Source organism: Dreissena polymorpha, chromosome 2 (assembly GCF_020536995.1).
Source record: "Dreissena polymorpha isolate Duluth1 chromosome 2, UMN_Dpol_1.0, whole genome shotgun sequence".
Classification (NCBI taxonomy): Eukaryota; Metazoa; Mollusca; class Bivalvia; order Myida; family Dreissenidae; genus Dreissena; species Dreissena polymorpha.
The window spans coordinates 69,835,526-69,855,387 of NC_068356.1; the positions used below are offsets into that span (position 1 = coordinate 69,835,526).

Sequence of the window (19,862 nt, forward strand, 5' to 3'; positions counted from 1 at the left end):
CCAACATTAGGGATGCCTAGTATATTTGTATCTATTTCTAGAATATGTCTTACAGAAAATCCTTTAAGCAAACACTGCAGATCCTGATGAGACGCCGCATCATGCAGCGTCTCATCTGGGTCTACGCTGTTTGCCAAAGCCTTTTTTCTAGACGCTAGGCATAAATGGGTTAAGAACATCCTCACCACCAGGTCATGGGTACTTCTTTACTGTGTTACAAGTATCTAGTTGAATCTGATTCGTGTTGGTGTAATAGTATTTCAATTGAGCCTTGTTCTGGGAAAAATGGGCTTAATGCAGGTGCTTTAAGCGTTGTCTCATATTGGTCCGCACAGGCTAATCACCGACTACTTTTCCGCCTTTCATTGATTTTCACTTAGAGAGAACATCTTTGAAAACGAAATATACCATACAAGCGGAAAGTGTCAGCCCTGATAAGCCTATGCGGACTGTACACGCCAATCTGGTACAACACTTTACAATGTACTTACATGGCTTAAATAGTTAATGAATGCGTTATGTTCCAATATTAGGACTGGAATGCTGATAACGTGTTTGTCATGTCACGAAAGTCGCCAATATAAGCGTCTTCCCGTCGATAAGGTCCCTCTTCTGAGCCGGGATATTTCTTTCTCACCAGAACAATGGCGTCACGCCAGCGGAAGCAAACACATCTATTTACCATCATCTTCATATTTGGTAATTTACAAACTGTTCTTTTACTGTGTTCAAATGATTTAAAGTAAATGAAATTATTGTTTTCCATGTTCAACAACATTTAAATTTGGAATATCTATAACCGCAATAGGATTGTTTGGTGTAAGTATGATTTCATTCTTGACCGCGAACAGGTATTCCAAATACAGATATACCGGTAGGCAGGAATACGTTCAGCACTCTTTAAGATGAGTATTTCGTACTCTCCAACCGACGAAATTTGAGTATATTTAGTTAACTTTTACAAATTCATTGAAGCAGGCGGAGTATTTTGTCGAAATCTCGAGACACAGTGAATACTGAATACTCAATTTTGGTTAGTTTTAAATGCGTATTCAGTACTGTGTGCTTGTTAACAATTAATTATCAATATCAAGTTTAGATCAGAACATGTATCACATATATGAAATACCACATGTACTTCAGGTGTTAATTTTCGACATATTGTTTGAAACGTACATATTTTACAAAACAATTTACTTCATTATGTTCACTTTGGCTTTACATCGGCGGCCCATGCTAAACGAGGGGCCTCAGGCCCATCCGGTGAGCTTCCGACGACAGTAACGGCAGATCCGGCGAAGGGTACGGCAGACTCTGCACTAGGTCTAAACGCCACCACTCCTCATCCGGAGATTCATACGACCATTCCGGAACCGGTGACGCCTGTGAATCACACCCGGGAGGTTTGCTACGAACATGTCGGCTGTTTCAACAACATACCACCATACGACAACGCATTCTATGACTTGCCGGTGTCGCCCGAACAAATCGGTAGGACTTTAAAAATAAACAAAGGGATTCTAGCCATAGCGTTATAGTTAGAACAATCAACTTATTAAGTACGTACCCTCTTATTTTTAGGAAGAGGCGGAGCGAACACCGCAGAGCGAACAAGGGGAATCTTTGCGAGAAATCTTAACAATATTTTTAAATTTTATTTTGGTCGACTTACAAACTTAGAATAAAACCTGATATATGTACCTCACACGCACATGCGGTAAGTAAATGAAATATTCAGTTTATAATTTTTGCATATACCTACATTTTTCGTGCCATTTGAATGGCTGTATAAATTATTATTTTAAGAACAGTTTCAGCGAAAAATAAATAAAAATCGCAATATCCGCCTAGCCATCCGAATGTTTTTGGTTTATTCCCACACTGCAAGCGTTCATAGGTTTCAAGTACCAATCAAAAGTCAGCAGTTACGCGCATGCCAAGACAATGCTTTTAAAGAACGATTGGCGTCGCAAGCTGGTCCTTATTATCGTTTAAACATTCCTTGTTCAGTATCAAAATCTCTGAACACAAAGTAATAAACATCAAATCAGAAAACATGCGTTTTCAGGAATCGAAATCTTCTTGTACACAAGGGAGTGGCCCCTTCACAACGAGACAGTTCCGGTGATCTATCACGATCTAGAGAGTCTCCGGAAGTCGCACTTCAATCAGTCGAGGCCTACGAAGTTCGTCATTCATGGCTTCAATAACAACAAGAACACGAAGTGGCTCCACGTGATGAAGAACGAACTCCTGAAGAACGTATACAATGTTTTGTGTCTCAATTTAAACATTGTACAGTTTCTTTAAGAAAAAAGCCACTGCAAAACATGTGCTTCACATGCATGTAGATTTATTTTAGTCATAAAACAAAATTTGTTCTTTGTGTGATGACAAATATATTTGATAGATTTAGTTACCTGAAAAAAAAAACGTACGATACCTTAAGCTATCAAATCTTTATGATATAACTTTAAAAAAACTGACGAACTTACCTCTCGCGCGTGGCTTTTGTTGTTATCTGGTATCGAAGTGCCATCTGTTATCAAAGTATCCGCATACCCCAGCGTGTTCGTTCCGCTAACATAACCTTACGCATAACTATTAAATAAAACGTAGTTTTTAGACAAGGCGCATGTTCGAGTTTATAAATGGTGTATCCTTTTCTAATGCAAAGAAAAACATCACGGAAGAATGGTAGATTTTCCCCAATAGTTAGAAAATTCGGTCGTAAAACAGCATTATCTGGATGAACAGTAAACATTTCAACAAAATAAAACTACTTAGAAATAATGCAAGAAATTGTGTGATATTCCAGCATGTAGAGTTATCACTGTGCTTCAAATACTGAAATTTTGATAGTATTCAATTAAATATAAACGAAGATAGAGCATGTTTTAATAGGTGATATACCTGAAGTTGCGGATACTTTGATTCCCGACATAGGGCACTTCGGATAACAGGGACTTTCAACAAATTGGGCACTCTGCTCACCGAGTTTTATCTTCTACCGGAAATGCATTTATGTATATTGTGGCTATTCTTACCAAACATTTTGAAGTACGAATCAATTTGCATTGTCAAGCACGACACATTGGGAATCTATGCATAACGTAATTACATACACATGTAAAATATAACAAATGGCGTTGTTCGTTTTCAAAAATCTTATTACTATTAATCTATATAATTAATATTATAAATGCAAATTTTAAATAAGATTAAAATGTCTATTTCTGAAGAAATATATTTCAAGTGACGACCGAAAATATTTGTCTAAATAATAAACTTGTTTTTTAAGTGGTAAATTGAGATTATCAAAATTGAAAATACAACGGATCATGTGGATCAACACAACTGTGTTTCAATTGAACTTATAGCAGGACTCTAGATAAGGGGAGCAAGGGGTCTCAAAGCGACCAATTCATCTCATAAAATCCTTAGTAATTGGTGCTCATTAGAATCGCATCGTGAAGACGTGCTAATGCGTAGCCATAAAATTTAAAAGAGATTGGAAAACTCCATTTAGCTCTACTCATAGGAAGCACTTCCCTTTACACTTCCCTTTCCCTTTTATTATCATAGTCCAAAGGGATCTTAACATATTTCGGTCATTCGTTTTTAGCATAGGTGCGTTTACGCACCTATGCTTATGGTATATACCACATTTCAAAAATCCAAATCGCTCGGTTACCCACTATGAAGCCTTACCTGATCAAAAATCAGACGAAATATCTATTTAATTTAGTATATGGTCATTCTTACAAAAAAAATTGGAAACGTTTTTCTAACGTTTTCTTCCAAGAATATTGCTGACACCGTTTTTAGTGAATTTTTCTAAGACCGTTTTATGTCAAAAAATCTTCTTATAACCTAAAACAAATTTCGTTCGTAAAACAATTCTATCTGCACTATAAATCTCAATCTCCTACGCAGTGGCCTCCCTTATACTAGAAGTTACTGACCGGGCGAAGCAAGGGAAGTAACTGCTTTGAGGAGTTTCTATAAAAATCTGCATTCAGAAATCTGTATTCAGAACTCAATCTGTTGTGCACGTCTGCATCTAACGCTTACCACAAGTTTTACGACAAATTCTTGACACAGACGAATAGGGTAGCGTCTATTTTCATTTGTGAAAAGATACAGATCTGTCCGTGCTTAAATTTTGAAAGGCTTGGGTAATTATTTTTCATAAGCGTTTGAAACACTGATGTAAATGGAAAGATTATCTATTTAAATAGTCGGTAATTGTTTGAAATTATTGATTTGAGAAATTCGCGGATGGCGATATCGAACTACATTATACCACGTGACGCCATTCTTCCCTGTATCTTGCACCTATGCTTTTAACGCCATCGGCGCTCTCGTTAATTTACGTCAGTACGTACACTTTTATTTATTGCCTGCTTACTATAGCAGTATTCTACAGCGAATTCTGCATTTCTGATTCACTAAATAGAGTATGTTATATCTGGTAAAAAGTGTCGTGTTATCTGGAATCGAAGTACCATTGTCTTTGAGATGATCGGTAAAAGAAGTGTCCATGAAAGTTTGGCATCCGACTCTTAAAACATTTGAATTTCATCAAATACGTTATTCAACTAAAATTTAACACGTTGTTACATTAATGGACATATTGATCTTTTATTTCGATTAGTTGGCACGTTCTTGATTTATTTCCAAGAAATTTATTTTGTTGAAATACGTACTAATCATCGAATTCATGACGATTATCGATGAAATTTTATCTCTTTTTTATAATTCACTTTTTTTTTTCACGACTTTCTTGCTCCGCAATACGAAGTACTATACCATTAATCGACCAAACAATGATACGTGTCTGAAAACCAAATCAACAGAACATAAATGCAAAAAAAACAACTGAAGAACTCAACTCTCGCGCGTGGCTTATGTTGTTATCTGGTATCGAAGTGCCATCTGTTATCAAAGTATCCGCATACCCGGCGTGACGAAAGATACGTATAGTATTGATAAAGTTTATATTTATTGTCTAGCGCCACAAAACGCATATTAATTACAAACAACATATGTCCTAGCATGAATAACACACGTTCACTAATTGGTGCGAGCAATAGCATCATTCGAGCCTCGTTCTGGGGAGCAACTGGGCTTAATGCATGTGCGCACAGGCTAATCAAGGACATCACTTGCCGCATACACTTAATTTTCGTTTAGAGGAGACCCCCTTTTAACGGAAAAGCCCTATAAAAGCGGAAAGTGTCGTCTCTGATTATCCTGCCCTGAAACTTTATGCATATGCATTAAGACCATTTTTCCCGGAACGCGGCTCTTTTTATTTCTTTCTGCAGGCGGACATGAACGTTTTCCTCGTGTGTTGGGGAAATGGCTCTGCCGGGCTAGATTTCAACCAGGCGGTCGCCAACACTCGCGTGGTTGCCGCTCAACTGCGCTTGCTCATACTCAACATGAATCAGGTAGGACACCACTAAATGTGTGTATCCCAAAAAGCCAACGGAATGGATAAAATAAGTCACTGTAAAATTAAACATAAGACTTTTGGAAAATACGGCGTCTTGTAAAGTATTTCATACTTCTATTGGTAGAACTGTCGCACAATTTTACAACTGACATGCAATTAGTAGTATAAAAACAAGTAAACCGCGGCCATTTTGTTAGGTGCCTTTATGTGCCTGTGGTGCCGGTGGTGCGTTATGTGGTGCGGGTCAAATCGATTGATAGAAGAAACTGGAATTCATTTTGTTAGGAGCGGGTCAAGTTGAGGTCAAAGTCCAGGTGTAAGGTGGTTTTTACCTGGTGCCTGTTATGCATATATTCGCTTAAGGATATGGTAATAAATTGGTGTTTATTGTTGTCGGTGTAATGAGCATGTAATTCACCTGCGAGATAGGCGTGACTTTTGGTATTAAAATCGATTTCATATCGGAGCGCTATCGATTTTCCGCTTTTTTTTCAATCCCGATATATTTCTGTATGTATTTGAAGAGCGATCATCCCCAGTGCAATTTACACTCAATTGTAATATTTAGTAGCCGAGTTACGATACTCTCTCTTATGTTAAATGTCAATTGGAAATGTTCGAGTAAACTGTACCAAAACTTTGCTGTAGAAGTTAAATCCAAAACTTTAGGGACCCGTTGTTTTCAATAGTATCATTCAATGTTTACGGTTCGATCATGAGTGTATAATTGATCGAAGTCAATACATTCACGCTAAACAGTGTTTTAATTTGAATAAGCCTAATTTCAAAGGCGTTTTGACGACATGATAAACGACAAATAAAAAGACAGACACATTAAATTTCAACGAAAAATTAAGGAAACGTCGAAAAGTAAACATGAATTTCGGAAATATTTTAGTTTAGAAACAACAAATGGCAATAACATTGTGTAATTCAATCCATGATTATTTTGAAAGCTTGAGGAACGCTACTTCATTAAAGCTGAAGCTGAAGAAATCAGTTCCTATTATACTTTTAACGATTAAAATTTTACATTTAACGAGATCAACCGATAACGGCAGATGAAGTTATGGATTCAGTGAAACCTTTAAAACAACGTAATGAAGCGATAGGCCATGATTTTTCACATGAATATTTTATTGAAAGTATTTTTATTTTACTCGTTGATTTTGCTGCCTGTAATAGTATTTTAGGTTTTGAGATTTAGATTAACGTGTTTAAGTGTTGATTCTTTTCATATATTGATGTCGATTATGCTGCATTATTTTAAACGAAAACACACGTTTGCATGTTATTTTTGTTAATCTGCTTACATGTTTTGATATAAGGCGTATATGTCACAGAGAATTATGGCTAAGCATGAAAAATCTGGCATGCACATTAAATTATTTTGAATAATTAAAAATATGCATAAGAATTGCTAATTATGTGTTAAGTCATGTACATCCTATCTGAATAGGAAATTTACCATATTGATCTCAAAAGAGGATGGTAATGTCCTTGATTACATATCTCACAGTCTGTAGACAATTAAAAATTTTGTGAACAAGAAAGTACACTTTCTGTAATAAATAGAGATTCCACAATACTAATTTTATTGTTATTTTCAAATGAGAAGGTCATGATGGTAAATCACCATCACAGATACAGAACCATTTAGATAAACATTACCTGTAGTATAAGTATTGGGGGCTAAATGTGACTTTGAACACAAATATGATGTTTTTCGTAAATACGGTAAAATCCGATCAATATTATTGTCATAACATCGAAATGGTCCATAAGTTAAATTATCTCTACACTTCCATTTATGACCATGTTACTTTCACTTTAAACTAATAACATCTGCTCAGGAAAGCCCTAAGGCTATATTTAGTTTACTTTACTGAATGTCAACAGTATAATTTGAAGCCGAAATTAGTTCGTTCAGTTGTTTTATTCTTTTGTTTAGTCTGTTTTATGTTATGCCTCTAAAATATTGGAGTTTTAATAAATTACAAAATATCAAACGCATGTGTTCAATTTTTGGCAAACTATTGTTTCCTATTAAAGTAAAAATATACAAACGTAATACTGCAATATATGTCGAGTTAGGCAGATAATTAACCCTTATATGTGGATAAATGTACAAATATTTTAAATAGTGGTATAACATATACATAAAAAATACAATAGTACAAGCTATTAGCATTCAAACATATGATGATTTTTGTAAAGGATGCAAAATTTGGGCTGGAAATGTTCAATACTTATCAAACAAATATGGGTATTCAAACTTTGAATATAACTAATTTTCTAGCATTTGTATGTGAGTTTAAATGCAGAATCATTGGTATGTTCAAGCAAGATTTTTTTCTCATATGAATATTCAATCTATTTAATAAAATGTAACGGAATGATTGAAACATCTAAAGTTCTGTACTGCCTTTTTTAAAATGAACTAGACATAAAAAATGATTTCTATGAAAGGATGTAATGAAACATATCCTGAAGCAATAAAGATAAACACAATTGATAATTAGCGGGTTAGTCCTTAAACTTGTAACAATGGCCCCAGTTTTAATCACATGTGGTTAGCGTGTGGCTATGATATTAATTAGTGAAAACATCATTTTGAATGATAAATAATCATATTATAACGAAAAATTAACTTTTCTGAAAAAAATTATTTCACTATCAAATATATATATAACAAGGTATGCAACTCAAAATCAGCCCAAAACGGGGTGCATCGCTTTGAACAGCCATATCTTCATCAATCGTGCAGCGATTTTCACGATCTCGGTCTTATTCAACGCAGAAATGAATTTCCTTTCTGGAAATGTATATGTCTTGCAATATTTTTACAAATGCTGGGTCAACTTTTAAGAAATAACACGATACACAACTCGCATGACCCAGTTGACAGTGATCATGCTGTCTTTAAGACTGAAATCTTCACGGAGTAAAGTGCAACTTCCCTACAAAGTTCATGTAGTTCGATACCATAATTTAATAAAACGTATGAAAAAACATTACTACCGTTCTTGTCGTTACATTCTGCATCAAGACTAACTGTCCAGCGCCGTTTGAAACCTTTGTTTACATACATTTCAACTAACTGACATTTTAAACATACGAGTGATTTCATTGGTCCAATGCGGAGGTGTGTCCTTACAACTGGAGTTTTCATTCATAAAGAATGCATGATCACTGTCAACTGGGTCATGCGTGTTGTGTATCGTGTTATTTCTTAAAAGTTGACCCAGCATTTGTAAAAATATTGCAAGACATATACATTTCCAGAAAGGAAATTCATTTCTGCGTTGAATAAGACCGAGATCGTGAAAATCGCTGCACGATTGATGAAGATATGGCTGTTCAAAGCGATGCACCCCGTTTTGGGCTGATTTTGAGTTGCATACCTTGTTATATATATATATTTGATAGTGAAAATTTTGTTTTCAGAAAAGTTAATTTTTCGTTATAATATGATTATTTATCATTCAAAATGATGTTTTCACTAATTAATATCATAGCCACACGCTAACCACCTGTGGTTTTAATTGTTTACCGGTCCCATTAGAAATTTAAAGTCGATTGCTATGTTTTTAATAACTTATGAATAAAGTTTTGAATTTATTCAATATGGGATGATTGTTCTGCTTCTGCATATACATACTAGATTGAAATAGAATTGATGCAGTATATAAACACGCAAGAGGAAAATTATTTTTGTTAAATGATTAAAACCTATTTTTATTCAGATATTTACGTTCATATTCTAAGTTATTGTTATTAATTTAAGCTGTTATATCCGATTTAATTTTAAGGCTGTAAGGGAGTATTAGTTTATTGTTTTGATATATACATTCCCATCATGATATGCATTACTGCACACAGGAAAGCATTATTATATTGTTATGCATATCATGATGGGAATGTATATATCAAAACAATAAACTCATATCAACTCTTCTTATTTTGGCTTTGTTTTTATATTTTTTTGAAGAATTGTCTGTGAACATCGCTTGCTGTAACTGTCGAATAATTGCATTTAGATCTTATAAGGTTAAATCTCGCTAATTAAATATTTACTTTATGAATTCTTATCTCCCTTACAGCCTTAAAATTTAATCGGATATAACAACTTAAATTAATAACAATAACTAAGAATATGAACGTAAATATCTGAATAAAATAGGTTCTAACCATTTAACAAAAATAATTTTGCTCTTGCGTGTTTATATACTGGAAGTGTAAAGATAATTTCACTTATGGACCATTTCGATGTTGTGACCATAATATTGATCGGATTTTACCGTATTTACGAAGAACATCATCTTTGTGTTCAAAGTCACATTTAGCCCCCAATACTTATGCTACCGGTAATGTTTATCTAAATGGTTCTGTATCTGTGATGGTGATTTACCATCATGACCTTCTCATTTGAAATAACAATACAAATATTATTGTGGAATCTCTTTTTATTCCAGAAAGTGTACTTTCTTGTTCACAAAATTTTTAATTGTCTACAGACTGTGAGAAATGTAATCAAGGACATTACCATCCTCTTTTGAGACCAATATCGAGAATTTCCTATTCAGATAGGATGTACATGACTTAACACACGATTAGCAATTCTTATGCATATTTTTAATTATTCTAAATAAGTTAATGTGCATGCCAGATTTGTCACGCTTAGCCATAATTCTCTATGACATCTACGCCTTATATCAAAACATGTAAGCAGATTAACAAAAATAACATGCAAACGTGTGTTTTCGTTTAAATAATGCAGCATAATCGACATCAATATATGAAAAGAATCAACACTTAAACACGTTAATCTAAATCTCAAAACCTAAAATACTATTACAGGCAGCAAAATCAACGAGTAAAATAAAAATACTTTCAATAAAATATTCATGTGAAAAATCACGGCCTATCGCTTTTTTACGTTGTTTAAGACGTTTCACTGAATCCATAACTTCATCTTCCGTTATCGGTTGATCTCGTTAAATGTAAAATTTTCATCGTTAAAAGTATTATAGGAACTGATTTCTTCAGCTTCAGCGTTAAATAAAGTAGCGTTCCTCAAGCTTTCAAAATAATCATGGATTGAATTACACAATGTTATTGCCATTTGTTGTTTCTAAATTAAAATATTTCCGAAGTTCATGTTTACTTTTCGACGTTCCTTAATTTTTCGTTGAAATTTAATGTGTCTGTCTTTTTATTTGTCGTTTATCATGTCGACAAAACGCCATTGAAATCAGGCTTATTCAAATTAAAACACTGTTTAGCGTGAATGTATTGACTTCGATCAATTATACACCCATGATCGAACCGTAAACATTGAATGATACTTTTGAAAACAACGGGTCCCTAAAGTTTTGGATTTAACTTCTACAGCAAAGTTTCGGTACAGTTTACTCGAACATTTCCAATTGACATTTAACATAAGAGAGAGTATCGTAACTCGGCGACTAAATATTAAAATTGAGTGTAAATTGCACTGGGAATGATCGCTCTTCAAATACATACAGAAATATATCGGGTTCGTAAAAAAAAGCGCAATATCGATAGCGCTGCGATATGAAATCGATTTTAATACCAAAGTCACGCATATCTCGCAGGTGAATTACACGCTCATTACACCGACAACAATAAACACCAATTTATTACCATATCCTTAAGCGAATATATGCATAACAGGCACCAGGTGAAAACCACCTTACACCTGGACTTTGGCCTCAACTTGACCCGCTCCTAACAAAATGAATTCCAGTTTCTGCATCAATCGATTTGACCCGCACCACATAACGCACCACCGGCACTACATGCATCTTTAGGCACCTAACAAAATGGCCGCGGTTTACTTGTTTTTATACTACTGCAATTCTCTAGAATAAAAGCAGGGTACATACATGCAAATAAAGTATTGTTGTTCCTTTAAGTGCACACTATCAAAGAATTGATCTCTGATGTAATTCAAATCGTTTTTTTTTATTTATACTTTATTCCGATGGTAATACATGTATACGAAGATTTAATATAAAAAAACATGAGTAGAGGTACAGTGTACAAAATGAACTATTGGATAACAATCAATCGGATATACTTGAGGCACTAGTTATCAGTACATTACCCGTAGCTAGGTGCTAGGATGGAGGATATACACATGATCGGACATAGCCTAGGCGCGCACACTTCCGGTGTAGTGGGGCACCGTCTGCAGACTGAAAGCAATCTTACAATCGGCCGAATATCCGGTTGGTACCGTGAAATGAACTTTTGTCTTAATATAGATTTTATGAACCTCAGATTGAATACATATTACATGTAGTCCTTTATAGCGCAATCAAATATGCGCAATTACTTTATCTCGAGTAAGCCTATTTAGGTTTCACCAAAGAAGCGTATAGTATACCGGTATTCATAGACAAAATATTCCTTTTTTCATTAAAAAAAACGTTTGTCAATGCACGCGATTTAAAGAATTGAAATGTCGTCTGCTTTTTGTCTCTGCTGTACTTAAGCAAATCGTGTCGAAACGCCATCTGATTTCTGACTCTGATGTAAGCGACCAACGGGAATCGAAATGTCGCCTTCTTCATATCTGCTGTAACGGTCCAGTACGAAATGAAATGTCGTCAACCCTCTATCGTGAATCAAAATGGCATCTGCTTTTCATGACCACGATGATCAAATATCGTCTGCTTTCTGTCGTCTCCTGTGAGTGAATAACGTCTTCTCATTGACACTAGGCCTAGACCCGGCCGAGCCAGCCTACGAATTCCACCATGAGATGATACGTCTCGACCAGGGGGATGCCGCTTACGTAGACGTCATCCATACAAACGGAGCGCCCTTCATTCCAAACGGTAAGCAGCGTATTACAATTATAGGTTTTTAACCCATTTATGCCCAGTGGACTCTCCCATCCTTCTAAATTGGATCAATTTATTTCAAAAATTAGGGATGGCTAGTATATTTTTTCTATATTTAAAATATTTCTTACAGAAAAATCTTTAAGCAAACAGCGTAGACCCAGATGAGTCTCATCTGGGTCTACGCTGTTTGCCAAGGCCCTTTTTTCTAGACGCTAGGCATAGATGGGTTAAAATAACATCTGGCATGTATGTGTCACTTAAGACGATAGCTTGGTTACAGTTAACTTACGGAAGTAGGAGATTTATGTTCATAATCACGTAATTATAAGTTTTTTTATTTTGTCCTTTTCATACACTATCGAAAATTAAAAACCTTTTACCGTGTAATAAAAAAGTTGTAGGCATTTCTTTTATTTAAAAAAGCCTCCAGTCTTCATAATCTCAGAAAAAGCCACCCATTACGTTCACGTTTTTATTTATAATGTATTTAATACCTTGTAACAGTTTAATCGGAATCTATTACGATTATCATAACTATTATGCCTGGTATGTTTATGCAAACATTATACATACACAAGTAAATAAAATGAACAGCAGCCCTATCGAACATACATAAGTCAACCAAGATAAGTATGTGTGTGCAAACTTCAAAGTCAGTTGTGGGCATATGGATAAAACTTATAATTAAACTTATTTTTAATTATACAACAAGTCTACATAAAATGTAAATGTTTGCAATTGTACATAGTGTCGGAGACAAAACAAAACATTCATGTCGTTCATCAACACACAGTAAGCATGCCGGTTTAGTATGGAACGCCTAAAACTTCCGTTAGTTTACATTATGTACAGCCCGTATATTGACCTAACGCATTTCTGTAACTGCAGGCGGGGCGGGGCTGTTCCAGCCATGCGGTCACGTGGACTTCTACGTCAACGGCGGCAAGTCGCAACCGGACTGCCCCAGTCTGTTCTCGGGAATCACCAGCTTCTTCAGCTTCAAAAACGGTACGCAGCATTGGTAACGGTACCTTGGCCGCACATGAGCTCTTGGAAAGCGGGTATTGATGTATGTGCACAGGCAAATCAGTGACGACACTTTCCGCTTAGACTGGATTTTTGTTTAGAAGAGACTTCCTTTAAACGAAAATTTCCATAACAGCGGAAAGTGTCGCTCCTTATTAGCCTGTGCGGACCTCACATGCTTTTATGTGACGACACCTTACGCACACGCATCACGCTCCGGTTTTCCAGGGTACATGTAGTTTAGAAATAGACGTTTATAATAAAATTATGATCAGTGTGTTATTGAAATAAAAGACACTGGAAAAATATCAAGGAATGGAGGAAATGACTACAAATACATAAAACAGATATATGTATTTTGGATTTTTGTAAATGCTGTCAATTAGCCCTATAATATGTATTAAAGGGGCCTTTTAACGTTTTGGTAAATTGACAAAAAAAAATGAGTTTCAGGTTCGCAAATTTTCGTTGTAATTATAATATTTGTGAGAAAACAGTTATACTGAATATTTACCATGCCCTTAACTCTCCATTCAAATCATCTTTTGACGATTTAAAAAATATGAACATTGTAAAGCGTTGCATTGCGAAAATATTGAATATGTTGTTGTCGTCATATTTTGAGACAGACAGACAGACAGACAGACAGACAGACAGACAGACAGACAGACAGACAGACAGACAGACAGACAGACAGACAGACAGACAGACAGACAGACAGACAGACAGACAGACAGACAGACAGACAGACAGACAGACAGACAGACAGACAGACAGACAGACAGACAGACAGACAGACAGACAGACAGACAGACAGACAGACAGACAGACAGACAGGCAGACAGACAGACAGAAGACAGACAGACAGACAGACAGACAGACTGACAGACAGACATACAGACAGACAGACAGACAGACAGACAGACAGACAGACAGACATACAGACAGACAGACAGACAGACAGACAGACAGACAGACAGACAGACAGACAGACCGACCGACCGACCGACCGACCGACCGACCGACCGACCGACCGACCGACCGACCGACAGACAGACAGACCGACAGACAGACAGACAGACAGACAGACAGACAGACAGACAGACAGACAGACAGACAGACAGACAGACAGACAGACAGACAGACAGACAGACAGACAGACAGACAGACAGACAGACAGACAGACAGACAGACAGACAGACATTTTATTTGACTTGCACAATCTACATCGTCAACATCACGTGTGGTTCGTATTGATATATGTCAACATGTATATTCGCAGAAAAACAAGTGTCAAAACATGAATATGTACCAAACAAATGCATATTGAAATGCAGAGGATGAACAATTGGTAAATTAAGATACTACGAGGATTGCTTATATTAAGAAAAAAATACATCACTCATTGCATGAGCACGGATGGCCAAGTGCTCGAAGTGATAGTCTTTTACTCCAGGGGTCTGTGGTTCGAGCCCAGTTGAGGGTTACTTTTTCCTTTGAACTTATGAACTTTCTTATGAGCATTTTATGAATGTGCTGTGTAACTAAGATGGACATATATGAAGCTCCGCATTGCATCGCTATCAAGGACGTATATAAATATCGTGTCTGACACATCCCCCAAACTATTTAGAAACCTAAACATTATCAGGATTCCTATCAAAACACATATTTTATTTTAGCATTATTTCACATACGCTAATCATTCATTCGGTAAACGATCGGAAGCCACGGTTAGGGGTGATTTCTCACAAATTAGCTCATTCAATGTAAACAAAAAAGTATGTTCTGGTCTAATAGTGTGAAATTTCATTAACATTGCGTTTGCTAAAGGAAAACAACTTGGTGTAGCAGCTGTACCGAAATAATGCCAACCCAAGGGTTCATCTCACAAGTATTTGACTTGACTTTATCTCAAGTTAGTGACATCAATCAATGGCGTCCTATTAATCCTGCATTTTCTTCTGCAGATTCCAAGGAAAGCGCGTTAGATAGTGTCGCATGCAGCCACAGTCGCGCGCACGGTGTGTTCACCGAGTCCATCAACTCCCTAGATTGCCAGTTCCTCGGCTATCCGTGCCCCGGGGGATATGTACGTTGTTATAATCTCTGATAATGTGAAGGGACTTTATTAAAACATATTGTGTTTTTTAATAATGCCATACAAGTTGCTCGGTTACCCCTGTCCCGGGCAATATATTTGTTATCGACAGCCCTTCACTAAAGGAACTTGTCCAATGTTTTCCTTTTTTAATCTTCCATTAAATGCAATATAAGTTTCTCAGCTATCACTGCATCGGGGCATATGTGCGTCATCAACATTCATTATACATTAAATGAATTTTGTTTACATATATTTTTCTTATTTCTTTGAACCATTTAAACTCAATCAGCTTAAGGTCCAAGGCTACCCCTGGCTCGTGGATATGTAATGGCATCCTGTACTAATCGTATGGACGTTCCTTATTAGTCAATTACTGTCATGACGTCACATAGCGATGGCGTCCATAGCATCACACACTATGTCACCAGTGTTCATATTTATATTGGGCACATACTACAACAGAAGTTGCTGCATACAATCATGCAGCTCAACTATATGCCGCAAATACTAAGTTTGATGTTTTCGCACAAACAAGAAAACAAACTGTCGGTTTCTGTGAATGTCGAAGGAATAAGCGAAATAAAGTCAGACAACACGTGCATTTTTTAAACGAATTATGTGTGCGTGCGTATACGGAAAACCGGATTAGCGACAAGCGGTGTATGTCGTTGCAGACTGATTTCCAGACGGGCAAGTGTCTTGACTGCGGACAGGAGGGCTGCTCGATCATGGGCTACTCCGCAGACATCTGGCACTCTTCCGGCTCCATGTACCTCAATACTCGTACCAGCGTCCCGTTCTGTGGTGAGCAGCATGTCTTCAAATGAAGCTGAATAGGGGTCTCGCTTTGAGAAAACTGGTCTTAATACATGTGTGTAAAGTATCATCCCGAATTAGCCTGTGCAATCCGCACATGCTTATAAGGCACGACACTTTCCGCTTAAACGTGATTTTCGCCAGGAAGAGACTTTTTTTAACGAAAAATAACATAAAAGCAAAATGTATCCTCCATGATTAACATGTGAGGACTGCGCAAGCTGATGTGAGAGGACACTTTCCAAAGGAATTTAACGAATTTAAAGTACTTAGTGATTTCTATTGATACATAGATAAACGTATCTGGAATATGTCAACTTGGACATTAATTCAAACACACTACATGCATGTTAACCGTTTGCCACGGTTATTTAACCATTTAAGGCTTTGCAACACATAGAACTTGTTTTATATTCAGTGAGACAAATATAACATTTGAAAATAACACTATACCTTTGACTACGGTGTAGTTTCTAATTTGTTTTATTCTTAATACATCGATATGGATTTATATCCTCGAGATCGAATCTAGCATAGTGTAGCATTGTCTAGCATAGTCTTTTATGGTCCAGCATAGTGTAGCATAGTATAGCATAGTCTGACATGTTTTGTCATAGTCTAGAATATTCTGACATCTGTTTAAAAACGTCAAGCATAGTCTAGCTTAGCCTGACATCGTAAATCATGGTCTGGCATAGTCTAGCATATTCTGGCATAATTTAGCACAGTGTGACATATTATGTCATAGTATAGCATAGTCTGACATAGGATAACATAGTCTGGCATATTCTGGCATAGTCTAGCAATATGTAGCTTAGTGTGACATGATATATGATAGTCTAGCATTCTATAGCATAGTCTGGCATAGTCTAACGTAGCCTAGCATTATCTAGCATTATATGGCATAGTTTGGCATAGTCTAGCATAGGCTGACATAGTTTAGCATAGTCTGACAACCTCGGTTGCAAGGCGAATGTGTTTTGAATCGACCATGAATAAGCTGAATACCGGGAGTTGAGCCTAATTCTGGGACAACTAGGCATAATGCATGTCGATGAGTGTAATCCAAGATTAGTCTGTGCAGTCCGCACAGGGAAATCAGGCACGACACTTTCCATCTAGATTGGCTTTTTAGAAGAGAAATATTCCATAAATGCGGGAAGTTGCGTCCCAGATTAGCCTGTACGCACATTGATAAGGCTCATGTTTCCCTGAACGAGGCTTAATGGGGAAGCTGCGTCGGTATGTTGCAGGGCACCACTACTACGTGGAAGTGCACATGTCCTCACACACTTTGAACACGAAAGGCCGGGTCGAAGTAAAACTGGAGGGAACCTGGGGAACCAGCGAATGGATGGAAGTTTCAGAGTAAAGTTTGACAAGTTTTTAAAATATGAGTAAGCATCGCTTTGTGAAAACAGGGTTTAATGCATGTGCGTAAAATGTCGTCCCAGATTAGCCTGTGCAGTCCGCACAAGTTAAGCATGGACGACACAGTCCGCTTTGATTGGATTTTTGCTAAGAAGAGACTTCATTTAAACATAAATACCATATAAGTGGAAAGTATTGCCCCTGACTAGCTTATGTGGACTGCACAAAAATTTGGGACGACACTTAACGCACATGCATTACTTATTAGTTTGCCACTTATAGACAGGAAATTCAGTCCATTATTCTAAGTACCTTTGCGCTATTTTCACTCACTATGTTTAATTAATGTTTTTGCAAGGTATCTCAATTCAGCTTTTAAGAAGTTGCATGAACCAACACGTATGGAACCATGTTTTTAACCATGTACGAGTAACATTTAGCCGCTCTGCTCGTGTTGTGAACCAATAGTGAATTATATTTTGTTCTATTACGGTTTCCCAGATAATGGGCGTCTGCGACACATGAGTGCAAACATGAAGCGTTATCTAGTTTCTATATAGATATGCACTTTGCTCATAATAGATAAAAGTATCACAACACTTAAAGTTGTATAAAGGGAAATGCACATACCTATGGAACGCCTTGACTGTCTTATAATACCAAAGCTTGTGATATTACGTCAATCTGACTCTGCATGAATGCCTGTAACCATTATATATATATGCATACTCACAATATATAAATACGTAATTTGAATATATACATATAAAGCATTAATATATATAGATAAAATGTAAAAATATACAGATACAAATATATTATACACAGATAATATTCCATTATATAAAGGCATTTCTTCTTTATGTGAAGGCAAAAGATGTTTATGTGAATGCCTGTAACCATTATATATATGCATAATTATAATATATAAATACATAATTTGAATATATATACAGATAAAGCATTAATATATAAAGATATAATTTTCTTATATATAGACAACATGTAAAAAATATACAGATACAGATGTATTATACACAGATAATCTTCCATTGTTTAAAGGCATAACTTCTTTATATGAAGACAAAATATCTTTATCTTCGTTCCTTAAATATCAGTGAAATAGATATGTGCCGTGCTCTGTGAAAAGGGGGTTTATCGCATGTGTGTAAAGTATCGTCCCAGATGGTAATGTCATTTAGAATTGTATTGGGTCCTTAGAAGGTTACCATCGTTATGTTGTCAAATAAATCGCACATAGATGCGTTTTTTGCCTATATTTAAATAAGTTTTACTTTTTAAAACTCAATTTCGAACAAAAGATCAAAACAACACTTAACAATATTTTGATAACGGTACATATATTTAACAGTGCAGCCTACAGAATGCTTCAAACGCATTCAATCACGCAGTTATATAGACTGCGACCATGTATTATAAATGTATAAAAGTAATTTTCCAACAGGATGTAAACAGCACTGTTTGGTTGAAATTCCAGTTCGGAAAGTACGGATTTAAAGCAGGGGTCGATGGTATCACGAGTGGTTGTGGCAGGCCAGATAGTCGGTCGTATAAAGGCGGCCAGCGTACGATACACGAAATATGGCGGAGCGTTGTTTGGTTGGGGTGCCGGCCTGAACAATCTGCGAGTCTACAAGGTTGTGGTCGTGTCGGGGGAAAATAACGAAAGGTATACACGGAGTAAACGTTTTAACGTCTGCTAAGAATTGAGATATTCCATAACGTACACTTAAAAAAATCTCTGAAACGCTTTTTGGGAGAGGTTTAAAACTGCGATTCTACCGTTTAAATCCTTGGCATTGTTCCTCTTTCAGGGAGTGGTTCTGTGCCCGTTTAAACGTGATCAACACCGGAGAGAGTGCAAGATTCCTCTCTAACGCCGCAGATGTGTGCGTCGATGCATAGTGCACGAGTCGCCATTGTCTTTTTGTAAATTACATATGTATAAACAGTAAAACTCTGGCTGTGAATAAAATGCCTGATTTGCAGTCCAATTCATAACCCAACTTAGTTATGAAAATGTGCATCGTTGTACTATATTTCAGACATCCAGCACTAGACAGAGACCCGTTTAAAAGTGTGACGAATACTAAATCGATTCACTTGTACTGAAATAATGTATGTATCAACGTGATCAAATCGATGTTATTATGTCCTATTGTGCGAACCTCCAACTTCTTGTATGAGT

At 36.4% G+C, this 19,862-nt stretch overlaps 2 protein-coding genes across 4 annotated transcripts in view; both read left to right on the plus strand.

The window, feature by feature from the left end:
• Positions 1–19,862, plus strand: part of LOC127867497 (delta(24)-sterol reductase-like) — a 131,307-nt gene that overhangs the window by 22,844 nt on the left and 88,601 nt on the right. The gene's annotated exons all lie outside the window — the stretch shown is intronic.
• LOC127867495 (pancreatic lipase-related protein 2-like) lies at positions 545–19,675 on the plus strand. Of its 2 annotated transcripts, XM_052408675.1 has the most exons (12): positions 545–695; positions 1,212–1,491; positions 2,069–2,262; positions 5,331–5,456; positions 11,598–11,715; positions 12,211–12,327; positions 13,225–13,344; positions 15,333–15,454; positions 16,141–16,270; positions 17,536–17,650; positions 19,152–19,343; positions 19,489–19,675. In XM_052408675.1, the coding sequence occupies exons 1-12, from the start codon at positions 645–647 to the stop codon at positions 19,577–19,579; spliced, it is 1,656 nt and encodes a 551-aa protein (XP_052264635.1). In that variant the 5' UTR covers positions 545–644; the 3' UTR covers positions 19,580–19,675. The 2 variants fall into 2 exon arrangements, with proteins under 2 accessions (XP_052264635.1, XP_052264636.1); XM_052408676.1 differs by lacking the exon at positions 19,489–19,675 and having other exon boundaries at positions 17,536–17,679; positions 19,152–19,234.